The 18,802-nt window shown below is 49.5% G+C and overlaps 1 protein-coding gene across 1 annotated transcript; it reads right to left on the reverse strand.

The window, feature by feature from the left end:
* Positions 1-224: 224 nt before the first annotated feature.
* E2F4 (E2F transcription factor 4) lies at positions 225-18,508 on the reverse strand. Its single transcript, XM_066637803.1, has 10 exons — positions 18,328-18,508; positions 14,070-14,179; positions 12,200-12,357; positions 11,907-11,954; positions 10,187-10,248; positions 9,663-9,951; positions 9,025-9,216; positions 7,895-7,942; positions 6,350-6,394; positions 225-2,606 (listed from the first exon to the last, which is right to left on the reverse strand). The coding sequence occupies exons 1-10, from the start codon at positions 18,454-18,456 to the stop codon at positions 2,491-2,493; spliced, it is 1,197 nt and encodes a 398-aa protein (XP_066493900.1). The 5' UTR covers positions 18,457-18,508; the 3' UTR covers positions 225-2,490.
* Positions 18,509-18,802: the final 294 nt, after the last annotated feature.

The following is an 18,802-nucleotide window of genomic DNA, read 5'->3' on the forward strand; positions in this document are numbered from 1 at the left end:
TTACACCATGCCAGTTCTGAAGCATTCTGTCTGATCTGGGCCTGAAGAAGGAATAACAGGAAAAGAAACCACAGGACCAGCGGCTGCCTCCACCAGACATTCCCTAATCAGGAAGTTCAGCTAGGAGTCTCTCAGCTCAGCTCTGGGAAAGGATTGTGCATTAAGTGGCACCTGCAGGTCAGGGCATGAAATAGCTTGTTCAAACAGCCAACATGAGAGGCACCCTTGGAAAGGTTCTGTTTATTCACTCAACAAAAAAACCACTGTACAAATATTACAGGCAAGTCTGTTGCTGCAAAAAAGTATAAAAATAATCTTTATATAGGAATCAAAATTCATTTCTTTCTCATTGTACATTTCCTCTACGTATCTTTTCCAGACGTTATCTAACAGAGGGCAAGATGCTATCTGACAGCAGAGATAAGCGAAGGGTCAGCTGTTAACAGGAGTGCTCCGATGAGACACACGGAGGCCAGGGAACCTGTGTGAATGAACGAACTGACAGAGAAGCCCAAGGAGGCAGGAAGAGGGTGATCAGAAAAGCTTCAGGGATCTGGAACTAGGAAGCTGTTCTTGCCTGCTCCTAATCAAGATACATCACAGGTGCGACTCAAAGTTGGAAGCATTTGGAGGGGATGCTGAGGAATTTGAAGTTTCACGTTCTGCTAGAAGCCGCTACAAGACTAAGCATGTGCGCTGTAGCCACTCTCCAGAAGTAAAACATGATGAGTGCCAGATTGTTCTCACTGGCCAGCACAACAAGATGAAACAAGCATCCATTGCCAGTGTGGATGGTTTGGGATCAGAGCAGATGTGCCTTCAATCACATCATCGATTCTGACATGCTTGTTTTTCTCCCCCCTAAAAGGCATGCAAGGGGGGTGACCAGATCCAGATCACCCACCTGCGTGCACTAATGACCCTGGGGAGAAAACTCCAATTAGGGTCAATTTCCCCCTCCCCCAGGGCATGTAGGTGGTAGGTGAGAATCCAGATTGGATCCATGAGGGAGTAGGTTAAAGCCTCCCTCCCACGATCCTAAACCACAGACCACCTTGCCCCCCACCCAAGAATTCAGTTAGGCCCATAGACTATCAGTATCCCTCTGAAACCAACTGCAATCCTAGGCATACTTCCTTGTCTTAAGTCCCACTGAAAGTAGATTTCCACCCAAGTTGTTAAGTTTCAGAGTCTGGATGCAACACCTTCAGATGAAGCTCCCGCAGATCAACTTGTAGGCAGAACCCTGCACCTTCGGCCAAGAAACATGCAAGGGTTACAGCCAGAGACTGAAGTGGTGCAATGGCGTCTTCTAAAGACACAGAATGCAAGGCCTACATAGGGCAAATGATAGTTTGGTTGCCAAGAAAGTTTCGAAGAAGTGCAAAGGGGCGAGCTGGGAGGATTTCCTGAGGAACCAAGGGAGGGGGAATCAACGCTGGATGATAGGAGGTGGAAAGAAGACGGCTCTGGAGACAGGAAGAGATGCACAGGTTGAATCGCACCCTAGTTCCCTGGCAAGAGAAAACAGCAATGTAGGCAGCCTGAAATGCCAGTGCACTAAGAGGCCCCACCCCTAGCAAGCAGTTAAAATATGCACCCCAAATCAGATCTCCATGTCAATTCCTGAATAAAAACCTGCTGTGGGCTCCAACTACAGACTTTTAGGGCCTTTCAGTGCACCGGGAAGAGATTCCCATCAGGTTGCCCTTGCTGAAACAACACAGCTGCCATTTGGAACAGTCTGTCTCTCAGTTTCGTCTCCTTGGAGAAAAGTGACTGTGCAAAACTGGCACCTCTTTTATTACTTATGTGGTGCAAGGGGAGGAATTGGCCATCTTTTGGCTTGCAGGCCTACCTGGATCATGGTGCCTCCAGGTGATGGCAAGGACTGAAATGCAAACATGCTGTTTCTACGCATCTTTTCGGCATAAGAACTGAACCAATGCAGACTGGCGGAGATCTGTGTTACTTTGACCTCTCCCAGTCCCCACCCTCCCACCCCAAAGCTGTCAGAGAGCGCAGCCACTTCAGTTGAAGCAGACAGGGTGCAAGACTTGTTTTCCCCCAAACACCCGGCTGCGGTTCAGTCCTTGAGGTCCTTACACAGAAGATGCAAAGTGTCCCCAAGAGTGCAGGAAAGCCAAGGCAGGCAACGTGGACCTGAGGAAGCTCTTTTGCAGTTCCAGAAGAGTTGGCGGAGAGCCCCTGGGAAGGGGGCTCTGGAGCCAGGAAAAGGACAGCAACAGTGGAGCGAGGTAAACTGGAAGTTCTGCCCATGCAAGATGGGAAGAAGCAGAGCAGGAGGCTGCTGGCCTGGAAGTCCATCTCTGTTGGTCTTAAGTCCAGACTGTGGCAGAGCAAGGTGTCAGTCGAGCAGTAGCAGAAAAAAGAATCCAAAAATAGAGGTTTTCAAAGACAAGTTCCTTTTATGAAGAAAAAAAAAGAACCACCAGCATCCCAAAGTCTGTCCATACACCATGCCGGAAGTCAGAGGTTGAGGATAGGCACGTCAAAAAGGTCGCACACCCCTTCGCTCTCGTCCAGGTTGTAGATGTAATCGTGGTCTCCGGGAGGAGGGGAGAGGCGAAGCAAAGGAGCAAACACTGCAGAGGAGAAAGCAGAGTCAGGAAGCTGCGTGGAGGACGACATGAGTAAGGCGATGGCTGTTTCACAAAACCTCCAGGTTTTAGAGGTAGCCGATCCTGAATGTCAGATGCAAGGGTGTGGCAATGGGATATAGATGAGTGCTCCATGAGGCCTCTGGAGGGCCACTATGAGATAGATGGATGAGCCCTCAGCCTGATACAAGGGCTCCACTTATGTTCTTATGACCATTGGGACTAGCTGACCTTTCATGATTGCTTTGGTTGTGCATTATTGTGACTTATTGATGAGCCACAACAACTATAATGCAATTAGTCTGTGGAACTCCTTGCCATAGGATGTGGTAATGGCAGCTGGCTTAGATGCCTTTAAAAGAAGACTGGACAAATTTATGAGGAAAAGGTTACAAGCAACATGTAACCAACGTAGGTGACAGGCCATGATGGGTATGTGCAACCTCCTGATTTTAGAAGTAGGCTGCCTCAGAATGCCAGATGCAAGGAAGTGGCACCAGGATTCAGGTCTCTTGTTGTCTTGTGTGCTCCTCAAGGCATCTGGTGGGCTGCTGTGAGATACAGGAAGCTGGACTAGATGGGCCTCCTTTGGCCTGATCCAGCAGGGCCCTCCTTACAACTGTAATTAGGACTGGGTTTCTGTTAAATTGGGGTCTGCTTTCTACTGCTGAGCGTGACATTCTTTCCTTTTAATCACATCTTTTGGACTTCTGCTTTTGCTACTTTTTAACCTAAGCCGTTTTGTGTGGCAGTAAAAGCAAGTGTATGCGTGTTTTTAAATCACATAATAATTGTGGTTAATCAATTAAAACTCATCTGATAAACTGCCTTCAACTGGTCTATTTAATCTGCATAAATTTGTGCAGGACTAAAACACAAATGTGTAGAAGAAATACAAGCATCCTTGCCCAGTTCTAATAGCATCGCTTCAGGGTCATTTCCCTTTTCACTCTCACCCAAGAGGCAAAGTCTCTTCCAAGATGCTTGCTGCCGCTGGCAGTTATTAAAACTACAGGTGGGGCCACTATGCCTGCAAATTCTGCCTCAACAGATCTGGCTCCACACAGGTGCGGTCACCTCCGGAGGGCTTTCAGAAGCCTGCAGAGGCAGCACGCACACACCCACTGTCTCTGCAGGCTTCAAAGTGGCCATTTCAGCCAAAAGAACACAACTAGTTGCATTCTTTCAGCCAAAGCGGCCATTCTGAAGCCTGCAGGGGCAGCAGGTGGACACGCACTGCTTCTGTGGGTTTCAGAAAGCCCTTCCAAGGGGACTGGAGCACAGCTCCAGTCCCCTTCAGAGGGCTTAAAGGGGCTAATCACAGATTTGATTATCCATTAATTTTGGCATCCGCGCGGGAGGGGGTGTCTGAGAACAGATCCCCCACAGATACTGAGGCCCCACCTGTACTTAAAATAAGTAAGGTTTTTTAAAGTGTATTGCTTGATTGGCAGTGCCCTGATGGTCGGTTTAAGCCATTTCTGGTCAACATTGCACATACTCAACAGGGATCAAATGTGTACACCTGCAGGCTTGGCAGAAATGGGATAAAATGCTTTAAATCACTTAGCCACTTCATCTCAAATGAGCACCACGTTATCATAATATAATCTTAGAAGTTTTTCTATCCAGCCATTCAGAAATCAATATAGACGGATCCCCGTATCCGCAAGGGATTCGTTCTAGACCACCACCATGGATACAAAAACCGCAGATACAAAGAACCTTGTCTCCATGGCCCCCACACCCAGTCCTGTGCCTATTAATATAGTTTAAAACCTTACCTGGGGCAAACATGATCTTCCTTATGCAGGTCACTATATTATTATTATTATTTTCTTAATTTATACCTCACCTTTTTGCCCAACGGGCACACAAGGCGGCTTACAATTTAAAAGTGCAACATGAAAAACAATTAAAAACAATTTACAATAATTAAAACATCTAAAAACAAACAAACCCCGTGGATTTTCATATAAAAAGCAAGAAGCAAGAACGCCAGCCAGCCTGTCAACAATTAAAAGCTTTTTGAAAAAAAAGGTCTTCAGTCCATGCCGAAACGTTAGCAATGAGGGAGCAGTTCTCAGTTCTAAGGGGAGGATATTCCACAGTTTGGGGGCCACCACCGAGAAGGCCCTCTTCCTGGCCGCCGCCCCTCTCACATCTCTTAGTGGCGGCACAGTCAAAAGGGCCCCCCCAGATGATCTAAGAGCACGGGCAGGATTGTAGGGAAGGAGGCGGTCCCTCAAATACCCCGGACCTGAGCCATAAAGGGCTTTAAAAGTCAAAACTAGCACCTTGAATTGGGCCCGGAACAGAACCGGCAACCAGTGTAGCCGCCGGAGCAACGGCTCGACAGAGTCAAACCGATGTGCCCCAGCAACCACACGAGCAGCCGCGTTCTGTACTAGTTGTAATTTCCGGACCGTCTTCAAAGGTAGCCCTACGTAGAGCGCATTGCAATAATCTAATCTAGATGTCACTAGGGCATGGGTTACTGTGGCCAGGTCCGCGCAGCTCAGGTACGGTCGCAGCTGGCGAATCAGCTGAAGCTGAGCAAAGCCTCCCCTGGCCACCACTGCCACCTGGGACTTCAGGAGCAGCTGTGGATCCAGGAGAACCCCCAAGCTGTGGACCTGCTCCTTCAGAGGGAGTGCAACCCCATTCAGACGATAGTCCAGCACCTGAGCTGTGGATTTCTGAACCAAGAAAGCATTCCGAACTATAAGCATTCAAGCTTACAGCAACGTTAAGGCAGGCTGCAGACAGCCTGAATGCTTGAAAAAACTAGATCAGTGCTAGCAGGAAGCAGTTTCCTTTAGTGCCAATCTAGTTTTTTCAAGCATTCAGGCTGCCCGCAGCCTGCCTTGTTGCTATAATACTTACACTGACCTGTATAAGGAAGATCATTTTTGCCTCGGTAAGGTGAATTCACAGGACCAGCAGATTCATGAGAAGAGAGATGATAATTCAGGTACTCAGACCCCAAACAGATATAAGTTCTAAAGCTCAATGCCAGCACTCTGAATTGTGCCTGGTAATATATAGGCAGCCAATGCAGGAGGTACAACAGGGTGTGACACGGTCACTTTGTTCTTATTGTTGATGGTGATGCTCCTTTGGTTTCTGACTGCTCATATGTTCCAAGGCTCACAATCACAGGGACCAGCAACTTGGCCTTTTCCCCTGTCCCCTAACATGTGCTGAGATTTGAGACTATGCAGATTAGGAAATCTTCACCCTTTACCAACTCAGAATCCCCTGTTAACCCCAACCTGCAGCACAGGAGCCAGTTTTCATTTTGTAGCATCTTTGCTTCTCTTTCCATCTCTTTCAGGGCACATCTGCGCTGCAGGCGTTCTACAGGAACCATCTCTCTAGGGAATGCTTGTGGGAGGGGGAGGAGAGCCAGGGACCTCAAAACAGAAAATCCTTAGTACTGGCACCAGCTAGTTTAAATCTGTAGCACAGACAAATTTCCCATTTTTCCTGCCCTTTAAGCAACAGCCATGATGTTGTACCGGTGCAGCCCACCTTGGCTCAGGCCATGACTCATGAGTTCCACCAGTAGGATAACTAAAGTATAACTAACTCAGTTTCTTCACCATTCTGCAAGTGTTAAGACACTTGCTCCCGTCTCAGTTTGCAACTATGACTCTTTCCCTCTTCCAGGACCTGAAAGTGCAAAACCCCCAAAGCCAAAACCATCTCACCCTCCCCACAATTACCTTCGGAAGACATCAGTTCCTCTAGAAGCTCAGAATTCATGCATTCTGTGTGGAGAAAGAGACTTGCATTACACATGCTGTTTGTGGCTTCTTGGATGGGAGGCATGCTGGTTCCACTTCCTTCCTGTGCTGCCCCATGTACTGGTTTTCCTTTCCACATATGCCTGAGCATAGCAAGAAGCCCCAACCTTAAACTGAGAAGGCTGTGCAGGATACAGTGTGCCCTCAGTATCCACAGGGATCTGTTCCAGGACCCGCCCCCCATGGATACCGAATTCGACAGATCATGCAGGGGAACCCAGTGCAGCGCAGCAATTACTTACATGCGGGCCGTGCCCAGCTCTCAGAAGTCACGCATGGCCTCCTAGCCTCCTCTGGAGGCCTTCCAGATGCAACTGGAAGGCGCTTCCAGATGCACCTGGGAGGTTTCCAACATCCTTCAGCCATGGCTCAGCATCCGTAGATGTTCAATTCCGCAGATGCAGAGTCCATGGATAAAAAGGGCCCCCTATATAATGCTTCCTAGGCAAGGAGTATTCAAAAGAAAGAGCTGACTTAGGTCAGGGCCAACCCACCTAAACTGCTTCTTCCTCCAACCCTGGCCAAGTCTACACATTCAGTGGAATAACTTGGCTGAATGGACTGCAGGAGTGTATGCATGGGGCAATTACATTTTTAAATGTGCTCCACTGCAGACAAAAAGACACTCCTTCCAAACTGAAAACAGAAGATGAATGGCTGCACTCGAGCCTCTTTCTGATGTTCTGGAGATTTGGGTTGCGTTTTACATGGCGGGGCATTAAAAACAGTACACTCCGCCTGCAGTTTGAACTGATACAGTCCCTTCCCTGTTACATATTACAACCTCATTGTGCTGCACAGACCCAGCTGCTGCCATCACCTCTTCTCTCAAGAGGTTTGCTCGCATTCAGCAAGAACGGCTGCAAGTCATCTTCCCAATGATCTCGGCTCCAAATGGAAGCATGTCCACCAAGCCAAGGATGCCAGCTCTTTAAAAAAAGCACAGCAAGCAAAAGTGGCAAGATAAGCCACAAGAGCACTTGACCAGGGTTAGACACATGGCTGTGTTAGTTTCGGCTGTGGGCATGGGTACCCCCTATCAGGGATGGGGTCATGTTATAGCATGCATTCTACATGCAAAAGGCCCCAAGTTCAATCCTTGGGAATGACCCTGCAAGGAACCCAGCAGAGCAGCTGTCAGTCAGTGCAAACAAGGCTGAGTTGGATAGACCAGGGATCTGACTCAGTATGGCAGGGACATATGTTCACTTACACAACGTAAACACGGCATCATGAACATTCCTGCTCCAACTGTTATTCTGCAAGGCTCCAGCAGAGGGCACTCTGCTGCAAAACTCACAGGCAGCCACCATAAGGTCACAGGCTCTGTTTGGAAAGCAGCATCCTCCTAGGCGCCTACATCAGGGACATTTTTCCTTCACAGTAGACAAGCAGATACAAGGCAATTCACCAGGCACAGGAAGAGCAAACATGGTTCAGCCAAAGGGACTCTGGCAAACACACCTTTTGTTGGATCAAACATCTCCGAAAGTTCTCTGGGAAGTTCCAGTACTGAAAAACAGATGAGACAAGCAATTCAGCACTGCTGTGTATTCTGCCAAGGATTAGAAGAGCAGGCTTGCTAGGGAGAAGTTGCAGCAAAGCTGCCAATCAGGTTCAATCCCTGGGAGCTGCTAGTCACTGTCAACCAATCGTCTGACTTAATATGCTTATGCTTCTTACACTAGCCTCTCCCCTCTTCAAATTACAACCCCAATAAGACGATGGTTCACAAACGGCATTCTGTGTCATCCCAGGGCGCCATGGCGAACTCACAGGGGTGCCTCCTCTTCCCAGTTCTTCCAAGCACCACCATCTTGGCCAGGCTGAGATCACATGTAATCTCAGGGGAGTGCTGGCAGCAGTCTCGTCCTTCCCTGGCCTGGTGCTGCCACGACAGAGCACCAGGACCAAGGCAAGTTTGGGAATTGCTGCAATGATCCTGTTTCCCTATGTGGGATTTCAAAATAGGCACAGGACTCCGACATGTTATGTCATTAATGAGACGAACCGTTACCTCCAAGTAACTACCTCAGGTTCCACCAGAGGCCTGAGACAGTGTGCCAGATGCTTCCCAAACTCACCTGGTGATGCAGTGGCCTCTGCTCCTACACCTGCTCCGTGGTCTTGAAAAGGAAGAGGGGGATAGAACAGAAGAGGAAGGCTGAAGGAGGGAGAGCAGTGGGTTGAAGCATCAGAGATGCTCTACACTTCCTCTTTCATTCCATGCCTCCCTTCTTTTTTCAGCCCAGGGAGTGGAGGAAGTGTTGGCGAACAGGTGGGTGAAGGCGGGCACCCTCCACCAAGCTACTGACTGAGGCCACTGCCTCAACTGGCCTCACGGATGGGCCAGCTGTGGCCAAATCTCAAGGGAGCTTCCTGCTTGCACTAGAGACAAATGAAACTGGAGACATCCTCTGCTGATGATAAGGCTTTGCCACAATAGCCCCAGACTCTTCTGCAGACTGACACAAGGCAGCTGCTGCAGAGCTGAACTCCAGGTAGACTGCCTGAAAGATATACCTGGCATGACGTGATGCCAGTTCTGGAACACTGGAGGCCCTGCCATCTGACACCACCACTATTGCACTCACTTTCTGTGGGGTCTGGCTTGATGGGCTCAAAGGACGTAGATGGGCTGGGAAGGACGGAACTACTGTCCAGCAATGCAGACGACTGGAGAGGCTGTGTGTCTAGCCCAGCAGGCGGGCTGGCTGGCACCGTGGAGGGGATGAGCGGCTCCAACTCTTCGCTGCTTTTTGACTCTGCTGTCGAGATGCTGCTTTCTGAAAAGTGGAGAGATGCAACAGTTTGCAAATGTCTTATGGGCTCCACATTATTCAGCCACAGGACACCCATCTGGCCAAGCCACAGGGCAGTGATTGGCACAGCCATTCATACAGACCTAACCTGAACATCACCTGCAATCCTCTCTTTCCCAACCTTGTAAATAAATCTACAGAAGTTACTAACCCAAATACTCAACCTCTTGGCCAGTGGCCTGGATGGGCGGGGGGACGGGGACAAGCAGCCAGCTCTTGTCAAGAGCCTGATTGCCAGGAGGCAAGTCTTACCACAGGGACCATGAAGTGGAAAGAACCAGCATGGGATAGCAATTAGTATGCTGGGCTGGGACACTGGATTTCTGCTACTAAGGGTATTCTTACAAGACCCAAACACACCACATTCTCCAGCTGACTAGTAATTTCGGACAAGGTCTCCTCCGACTCACCTGCAGCGCTGGCTGTTTTCTGTGCAGCAAGACTTCGGTCCTGAGTGCTGTTGGGCACAGGCGCAGAAGGGTGGGTACCGCTGGGAACAGATGCTTCTTGGGAGTGGGAAACTGGTGGTCGGTGTGGCTTGGAGTGGGTGACTGGCTGGCACTGAATTAGGTCTTCAGGGGGAGGGACAGGGAGAACCACTGGAGGAGAGCTCCAAGCATCCTTATTGACAAGTAGGACATCAATTGGACCGCTTGTACTTTTCAGGTGGATCTGGTATTTCTTCTGCCCATTCAAGCCCTAGGGAAAGAGGGTTAGTGCTACAAAGGTGGGCATCCCTGACAGTATGCTGTTCTTTCCCAAGTGTCCGGTCTCCCTTTCCAAGAAGTCAACTGCCAGTCCTGCCCAGCATATCCAACTCAATCCCACTGTGCAGCCGAGATTCAAAGATCAAGCTCCTGTAACATGCTCTATGCCCAGCTGACTTCCAAGAGTGTGACCTTTTACATTCACTTTCTGGACACATGCCACCTACCTCTGGAACAGGAACCTCTAACTGGGTACCCGATGGTGCTCGAATGGCTAACAGCGTATCACCTGAAAAGAGACCAAACCCAGCATTTACTAGACCGAACTAGATGAAAGAGGCATTTCTATTGCTACCAACTGTAATTCTTTATTTTTTTTAGACAGGTCCCCAATAAAGAGCTAATTGCTTGAACCAAGCTGGGATTTTGCCTCCTGCGTCTATTGGATTTCTTGGGGAGAGGGGGTATTTTGCAGAGCCGCCCTTTTTGGTGTGTGCAGAGGAGAGCAGTGTCATGAATATGTACAGTTTAGGCCTAGTAAAGATGTAAAGCCTGAACCAAGCTAAAACAGTAACACAGAAGTGGCTTGCAGTTCCTAGCTGCTAGGAATTTACAACTCAATGGAAGGTGATAATGTAGCACCTAGGCAGCCCGAAAGACGCCCATCAAGGATGGGATGCAGCTGTAGATCTCCAGGGGGGAGGGAATGCTGAGAGGGCGAGCATCCAGCCCCACTTCCGAGCATCCAGCCCCACTCCGTAGGACATGTCTTTTGGTTTTTGTCTCTTGGTGAGATAGGTGGTGGGTGCACATCCTGCCCCGCCAGGACCATGTGGCCTTATAGGTAACTGGCCTGAGGATCTACAAAAGAAGCTGACCCAGGTGAGAGTTAGAGAATAATAGAGTTAGCCAGTTAGCTTTGTTATTTTATGCTGATATGTTTCCTAGAAGTTTTTATGCCTCTAGCATTTGCTGCCTTTTGTAACTTTTTGTAACCCTATGTACTTAATAAAGTAAAAATCCCTGGTTCATTGTCTGTTGGGGACAAAGGTTCAGAATCCTGCCTAGCCGTTCAGCAAGCTACCAAAAATCCTCATTGTGGACTAGTAACTTGAGGACTGAGACTTTAAGTAAAGAAAGTGCTCAGTGCCTACAAGGGATATAGTTAAGCTTAGAGGGTCTCAGTATCCCTGGACTGAGACACTGGCTCTTACAGGGTGGTGGCAGTACTACCGAACAGGGATCTTTGAGGGCTCTAGGGTTCAGAACCAACAACTCTGAGCACCCCAAAACCCTGGGAGTGTGACAAGTATACGACAAGCAGGGGACCATTATAAACCATGAGCCTAGATGAGTTTATGTTATCTCCAGTTCCGAGGCAGTATTCCTCCAAAGGCGAGTTACTGAGTAGCAACAGCAGAAGACACTCTGACATCCTAAAGGTATATGGCTCGCCACAAGATGCTGGACTAAGTTGGCCTGATCCAGCAGGGCTCTTCTTACACCCACCAACCTCTTGCAGGAAAAACCCTCAATTCCCCCTGCATACCCCTACTCCTCATTCTTTTAGCTGCCAATAAGATGCGTTGCAGGAAATCCTCCCTCCCTCCAATGAACTGGAAAGCTCAATTCCTTTCTATGGTCTCCAGATCTCGAGCACTAGCCTTGGTGAAAGACTTGGAAGGGATACCAGTGACCCCCAAAAGAATATTGACTGAACACCAGCACATCTATTTCCCTTCAAGGATCACAGAACACTTGGATACTCTGAAGCTTCTCCACACAGGAAGAAAGGTCCTCATGCACACGAAGGGATTTTCAAACTGTGTAATGTCAGGGGTGGAGAGAGCCTCTTCTAAGTATTTCACACCCAGAGGCCAACACAGGCTCCTCTTTCCACGTCATCCTCTTGGAAAGGGTTACCAAAAAATGGAACCACGTCCTCACCTGGGAAGCATTTGCAGAGGTCTTCGTCAGTCACATAGGCCAAGGTGCCTGAAGTTAAGGGAAAAAGCCAGCTGTGCTTGGAAGCACTGAGATCATTCAGTGGCAAAAAAGTGGCAATATAAAAAGAGGTTAAGGGACGAACTAAGTGCATACTTCCCTGTTGGTCTCTGCCACAGAATGTGTTGGTAAGGGTACGGGTTTTTCCCCCCGACAATCTTCCCACACTGGAAGAACATAAGTGGTTCAAAGTGGGGGAGGAGAAGAGGACAAAGGTGCACGCAAAGGATATCTGCTGTTTTGAACATCGTCCGTCACATTCTTGATGCTCTGCTGCACCCACATCTTCTGCTGCTCCAGCTCTCTCTCTCGCTGCTCCAGATCCTCAATCTCGGCCTTCAGTTCAATCAGCTTGTGGGCAATCTCACGGGTGTTGCAGCCAGGGCCGACGCCTCTGGAGGGGGTGTGAGACAATAAGAACAGTAAATGGGATGGCCTCTCTTGGACTTTGCCAAGAGGCTGCCAGCATGTCAGAGATGCTACTTCCCTGCTACATCTCCCTCCCAAGATCTCAGCACTCTCCCTGTTACTGGTCAGAACACTGCTATACCACTTTTGAGCAAGAGTTTTCAAATTGGTTTACACGGCACACAGAATGGGGAGAAGCTTCCTTGTCCCAAATAGCTTCACAAACCGGCAATAGCCACCAGGGAAGAGATGCTGTGCTGGGATGAAGAGCAATGATGAGTCTCCCTCTGCCCAACACCAACTTTAAAAGGCGTTTCTTTGCCAGTTAGCAGGGAAGGACTTCCTCCTTCCCTAAACCCCAATCATGTTACATCCCCAAATAGCACATTCAGCAATTCTTATTTTCTTGCTCAGAGACTTCATATTGGGATCATTAAAAAAAAAAAAACAAGCACCAGCATTTAACTTTAATCTATTTTAAATTTTACATACTGCTTTCTCAGTTCCAAAGGGCACTCAAAGCAATGTTCAGTTGCCCAATTTGTTATCACAGGAATTTTCTGATGGCCACATATCAATCACCCAGGCGGCAGCTCATTAAGGTGATGTGATGCCACAGGGCTTCTCCTTGACAAATCTGCCTGTGGGGAAGAGCTTGTAACCCTAGCAGGGATAAAAGCCTGATGTTTCCATTGTTCTTGAGCTCAGAGTAGTTTAAAAAAAAACAAACAACCATAATAATCAAGTTTCTGGTGACAGCTGCTGGTGGATCTTAAAGCTGTAGCAGGCACCAACCCCAGGAAGAAGCTGACAGCATCTGACAGCTTCAGGAGGCACAGCTTCTCCTCCATTGGGCAGGAAGTGTTAAAAGCGAAATTCCCTGGCTGTCCTTTCTTCTCCTTCAGAGCAGCTCCGAGCACAGCATGGTCTGGGAGGAATGAGATGGCAACACCCCAAGGATAACAGAATGCCAAGTCAGACCATCCCATGTAACTTAGCACTGCTGACATTGACTGGTAGCAGCTCTCCAAGGTTTCAGACAGGTATTTTTCCTCTGCCCTACCTGGAGATCCTGGGACCTCCTGCATGCAACACACATGCTCCATCACTGAGCTGCAGCTCCTTCCTCAGGTGGCTGCTGGTTTCTGAGACTCAATATGCACCTCACTTTTAACACAGCAACTTACAGAACAAAAACTTGAGACAAACAAGATCAAAACACCACCATGAATAAGATCAAACCCCGGGGGGGGGGGAAGCACCTAAAACAGGACCACTACCCAAGGATGGCCAAACCAGGAGCCAACCCGAGGGCCTAGGAGGGAATTCCATATTAGGTTGCTGCCACTAAACAAGTTTTGTCCTTGGTAAATGCCCCCTGAATTTACATAGCAGGCCAGAGGGTACAACGCCCCCCTCCGCCGTTGCTTACAACTCACATTGCCATCAAAATGTTCTTTGCATGCCATTTACAACAATTTGGCAAGCAAGAGAATGGTGATGGTGCCTTGCTTGGAGCTGAATGAAATGCTACACTCAGAACACTGCTGTCTGCCCAAAGGCAAGGTTCTGCTACACAGGGAGGTAGATGTCACTGGCAGCGACAAGAAGCTACATGTGTGGTGTCAACCCAGGCACTTGCAAGAACAGAGCCTGCTGGCAAGTCTCCGTCTGTTTCGACAAATGTCAGCCACTCACTTCCACTGAATACTGTTCTTGGACTTCTTCTCAATCAGCCCGATCCCCTCCAGGACATTTGTGATGTCGTAGATTCGCCGTTTCTGCCGCACAGCCAAGGTGTCTGCTGCCTGCAGAGGAAGGCAAAAAACCCCAAAAGTTTCATTCTGTTTCAAATGCACCCTTGCACTGAGCCGCTGGTGGTCTGAACAACCATAACCCGTTCAACATCAGAACAATGCCAGAACACAAAGCTACACCTCCAGCCTAGGGTCATCTTGCCAATGGAACACACTGGAGCAAGACGGGTGTTTGTAACTATGGGTTGGAGGACGAAGGAGAAACCATCAAATCTGTTTAGAGGCAAACCTTGGTTTACACCCAAAAAAACCTAGCTTGCAAAAGAGTGTGTCCAGGAAGTGCCAAGTGACACCCCGTGTCCCCCCATCCCACAGCAAATGCAACGTGCAGGTCCCACATTACCACACTATATGAAGGAAACCAGCGTGAAGTGCATGACTTTGCATTCTCCAGTTTTTGTAATGCACAACCAGCACAGCCCCTCCTTACCTCACTAGTTCCATGTCTAATCACACTCCTGCCCAAGACCTTTGCTCTTCCAGATCCACCACCTTTGCCAGCCAAAGATTTCCTCCTCTCTTGCTGCCCCTTATTCCTGAAACACCCTCCAGACCACCTGAATGATGCTTCCTCACTGACTTCCATCAAACTATCTCCTTGCTACCTACTTTGTTTGAGAAGACTTGGGCACAATGTTCCAGTGTCTTTACCCTAATTCAGTTAAGTATGTATATCAATAATCTCATACTATTCCCCCTGTTTACCGCAATCTACTACTGATCTGCTCCCCTTCTCTTTTGTCTACATCTAAACTGAAAGACCCACGGTGCAGGAACTTGTCCTCTCAGCCACAGTAAAGCTCCGTGCACACTGATGCACATAAAAATAATAGTTCTAGCCCACTCCCACTGAGGTGGAATGTGACTTGCAAGGTGGCTTCCCAGCTACTACATGAGAAAGTGCATACTGACTGGTAACAACAGCCATGTGCAGAACTATGACACCCATCAGACACCAGATGGGTCATCGCTATCTAAGCCACAGCAGCAGCATCAATGGGGTGGAAAACTTGCAGGCACCCAACAGAGACCTCCAAGGACCTGCTGCTATGGATCTTCCAAAGCTAGAACACCCAAATGTGGATGAGCCTATAAGCACTTGTATAAACAGCAGCATGAACGTTCTCCTATAGCGCAACAGCAGCGATTTTCAACCACAGTGCTGTGGTACACTGGTGTGCCACAGGAGTTTAGGGGGCATTTATTAATAGGGGGTTCTGAGCCCCCCAGCCAGCAGCGCAGTGTGCCTCATCAATTGTTAAAAAACTGATGATGTGCCTTGCCAATTTTAGCACCTTGTCAGAGTGCTGCGAGATGAAGGTTGAAAATTGCTGTCCTGCAACGAGCATTACTGAAGGCCTTCATCTTGGAAATGAGCCACAGCCCATTTTGCTCCCCAGCAGCTCCTGAAACATATCACCACCAAGCTGCCTATACCTTCTCTCTTATGCTCCAGTACAGCATGCACGCAAAGCAGTCATTTCTCAGTCTGAAGGAAAATTAGCCATCATTTGGGACAGCAGCATCCAGGGCGAGCTACTTGTACAAACAGGATGGGTCTTGTCAATCCATACAGAGGCCTCCCAAGAGCACCAGACATGCAGCATCAGCGGGACAGAGGTTGTTCAATTATTAGTGTTATGGAGAATATTAAGGGGAAAAAATGATTCACTCCTCTCTCAAGAGCGCAAGAGCAAGAGGAAACAAATTGAAACTGACAGGAGGCAGGTTTAAGAGTAATACAAAGTACAACTTCACTGAACCCAAGCAGCTCACAGGCCCAGAGCAATGCAAGGGCAAGAAGAACAGATACACATAGGACCCCTCTGGCAATGCTTATGGGCCATAAGAGGAGCGCAAATTCCTCCATTGTCAAGAACCGTACACCTCTGGCTAGCAAATGTCAAGGGACAGCCAGAGAGAGAGGTTCTATTATCACCCATCACTGCTAATGTAAACCATTATTTGCATGAATGATGTAAATACATTATTTCATGTATTTAGTTTCATGTAAGAATGGTTCCATCCCCCACTGCTGGCATTTGGTCCCTCTGTCCACTGGTCCGGGTCAACCAATTTGAACTTGAAGAAAAAACCACTGTTCCAACCCTAATCCTGTTGTCAATTCAGCACAGCCAGTGAGAATGCTTCATCTTCTGTTACTCTTGCAGTGAATCAGCTCTGTAATAACGATCACCAACAATTCTCCCTCTTGGGGAGTTTCCTGATACAACTGATCTTGCAATGGCACTTCTTTGCCAGTGATTCCCTCTTCAAGAGGGGTCACAGCCACTATCCTGGCCAGGGAAGTCATCTGGTTGGAGTCTATGTTCACATGTGCTCTGTTGACACACACACACCTATCTCTTGGAAGTGCTAGATCTCTGAGCCTTCGTTTTGTAAAGAAACACATTTTGTTCTCCATACACACAGGGCACCTTAGGTTACCACTTTGCACATCTGATGAATCGACCCCCAAAAAGCTTACATCATGAGATACCTGCCGCTCTCCAAAGATGTCGCAGAACTCTTTGTGGTGTTTTGAAGTAACAGATTAGCAAGTCTGCCCCCCCTACCACCACATACACATGTGAACAGCCTTGCTGAAACTCTCAGGTCACAGAGTCCCCTTCCAAGAAGATCCCAGGAGGAATTTTCAACCCAGACTTTCGAACACGGTTCCCTTCCAGGTGGCAACGGAGCTGACTGACCCAGGCTGTTCCAAGTCACATGTGGATTCAGGAACACTTCATAATGCTTTGTTAAAGCAGCCTGCGGTTCTCAGTAACAGAAGCTTCTTCCTGCCCGCTCAACTGCTCTAGATTTCCCATGTTTGAGCCTGGGTAAATCATGCTCTATCAAACTGCTACAAACAGTTAACTGCAGGGCGGCAGCGGGGGGGGGGGGTGCTCTTCCTGCACTGCAACGGAACCAAACAAGATTTCAGTTAAGGTTAAGCTCTCCAGGCAGGACTAAGAGCACCTGCAGTCCCCGTCTCACACAGAAGCGGCTGTTGCGGTAAAAGAGAACGGCCTGCAATTGTCAGAGTTCTGAACTCTGGCTATAAATCCACCACACCTGTGAACGGTTATGGAGAGGCAGCCACTGGGTCCGTGCTGCACCCCCCAGAGAACAATTCATTCACTTGGGCGCATCCACCATGCAAATTAGCCCACTGCTTTGCAGGTCCCTTGCCTTAACAGGCACATTTCCCAGCTGAATACCTTATTGATGCAGGGAGAGTAGGAAGGGGAAAATTGGGGGGGGGTAGAGTGCCCCAACAGCCAGGGCCTTAAACAGGAGCTGCTCCCAGCGATAATCTGACTCTTGTGCTGGAAGATGGAACAGAAGCTAGACACACCAAAAGGGAAAAGGAGAGCTACTTTTCTCATAGAGTCAAACATGGTAGTCAGGCTTGTTATGCAATAGAGCCCGATTCTGTCACTACCCCCTTCATATGCCACGAGCCTGCTCTGAGGCCCTGATTCTGCCACTATCACCCCCTATTTATTCCTGAATGTGTCTGTGCAAGCCTCCTTCCACAGGACCCAGAGTGCCGTACATCAAAACAACAACAAAGATCACAAAGGAGTGAATAACAGATTTAAAAAAACTGATCAGCTGCAGCAACTGAAAATTATTCTCTTTCCTGATTCTGCAACTACCACTTCATATCCCCTGACCCAGCCTGGACAGTCTCATCTTACATCGTGAACTTGAACCTGCTGCTGCTGCTGCTTTGTGATCTGTGGCCCGAGCCTGTTCCAGACACTACCAGCTCCTACTGTGTGCTCCTAGTCGGAGACCTTGAGCTTCATCTTGGCACAACCACTTCACTTGAAAGCACAGCCTGCTTTGGCCACTTTATCTTCTGTGCTGGCGCACCCCGGTCTGCCCCAGAGCCTGGTCCTGCCTCCACCACTGCGCTTCCCATGCTCCTCTCCAGGTCCTGCCTCCACCACTTGGCCTCTCTGCTCCCCTGGGGCTGCCTCTACCACTCTGCTTCCCAGGCAACCCGCGGTGCTGCCTGCCCCACTTGGCTGCCTATGCCCCTCCCGGTGCTGCCTGCCCCACTGGCCGAGGCTCCCCCGCCAGCCCGCCCCTCTCCCACCGCCCTCCCGCCCGCGCCAGGCCCCCACCAGCTTGAGGTCGAGCACGCCGTCCTTGGCCTCCTGCAGCAGCGACACGAACTTGGTGGTGAGCAGCCCCAGGCTCTTCTCGTGCCGGCTCGGGGCGCCCCCCGGGGGCTGCGGCGCGCACTCCGCCATGGGCCCGCCGGCTCTGCTCCCCGTGCGCCCCGCGCTGACCTCCTCGGCCGCTTCCGGCCGCGCGGGGCACGACGGGAGGGGGCCGCCCCCTCTCGACGCCCCGCCCCCTTCTGCGCCAGGGCGCCCAGCCGGCAGCGACCCCTGCCGGCCGGCGCGGGGAGCGACCCAAGTCCGTCTCCGGACTGCGCCTCTGGGCTGCCCTGCAGGCTCTCCGGCTGTGGCAGCAGCCCGTGCTGGCTGCGGTCTCTCTGTGGAACTGCTTGCCACTGCACGTGGCGGGCAGAATGCCCAGCTCTGCGTTGTGTTGGGGGGAACACCCCCAGAAACAGCCCCCGTGGCAGTTGCT

This window comes from Tiliqua scincoides, chromosome 9 (genome assembly GCF_035046505.1).
Source record: "Tiliqua scincoides isolate rTilSci1 chromosome 9, rTilSci1.hap2, whole genome shotgun sequence".
Classification (NCBI taxonomy): Eukaryota; Metazoa; Chordata; class Lepidosauria; order Squamata; family Scincidae; genus Tiliqua; species Tiliqua scincoides.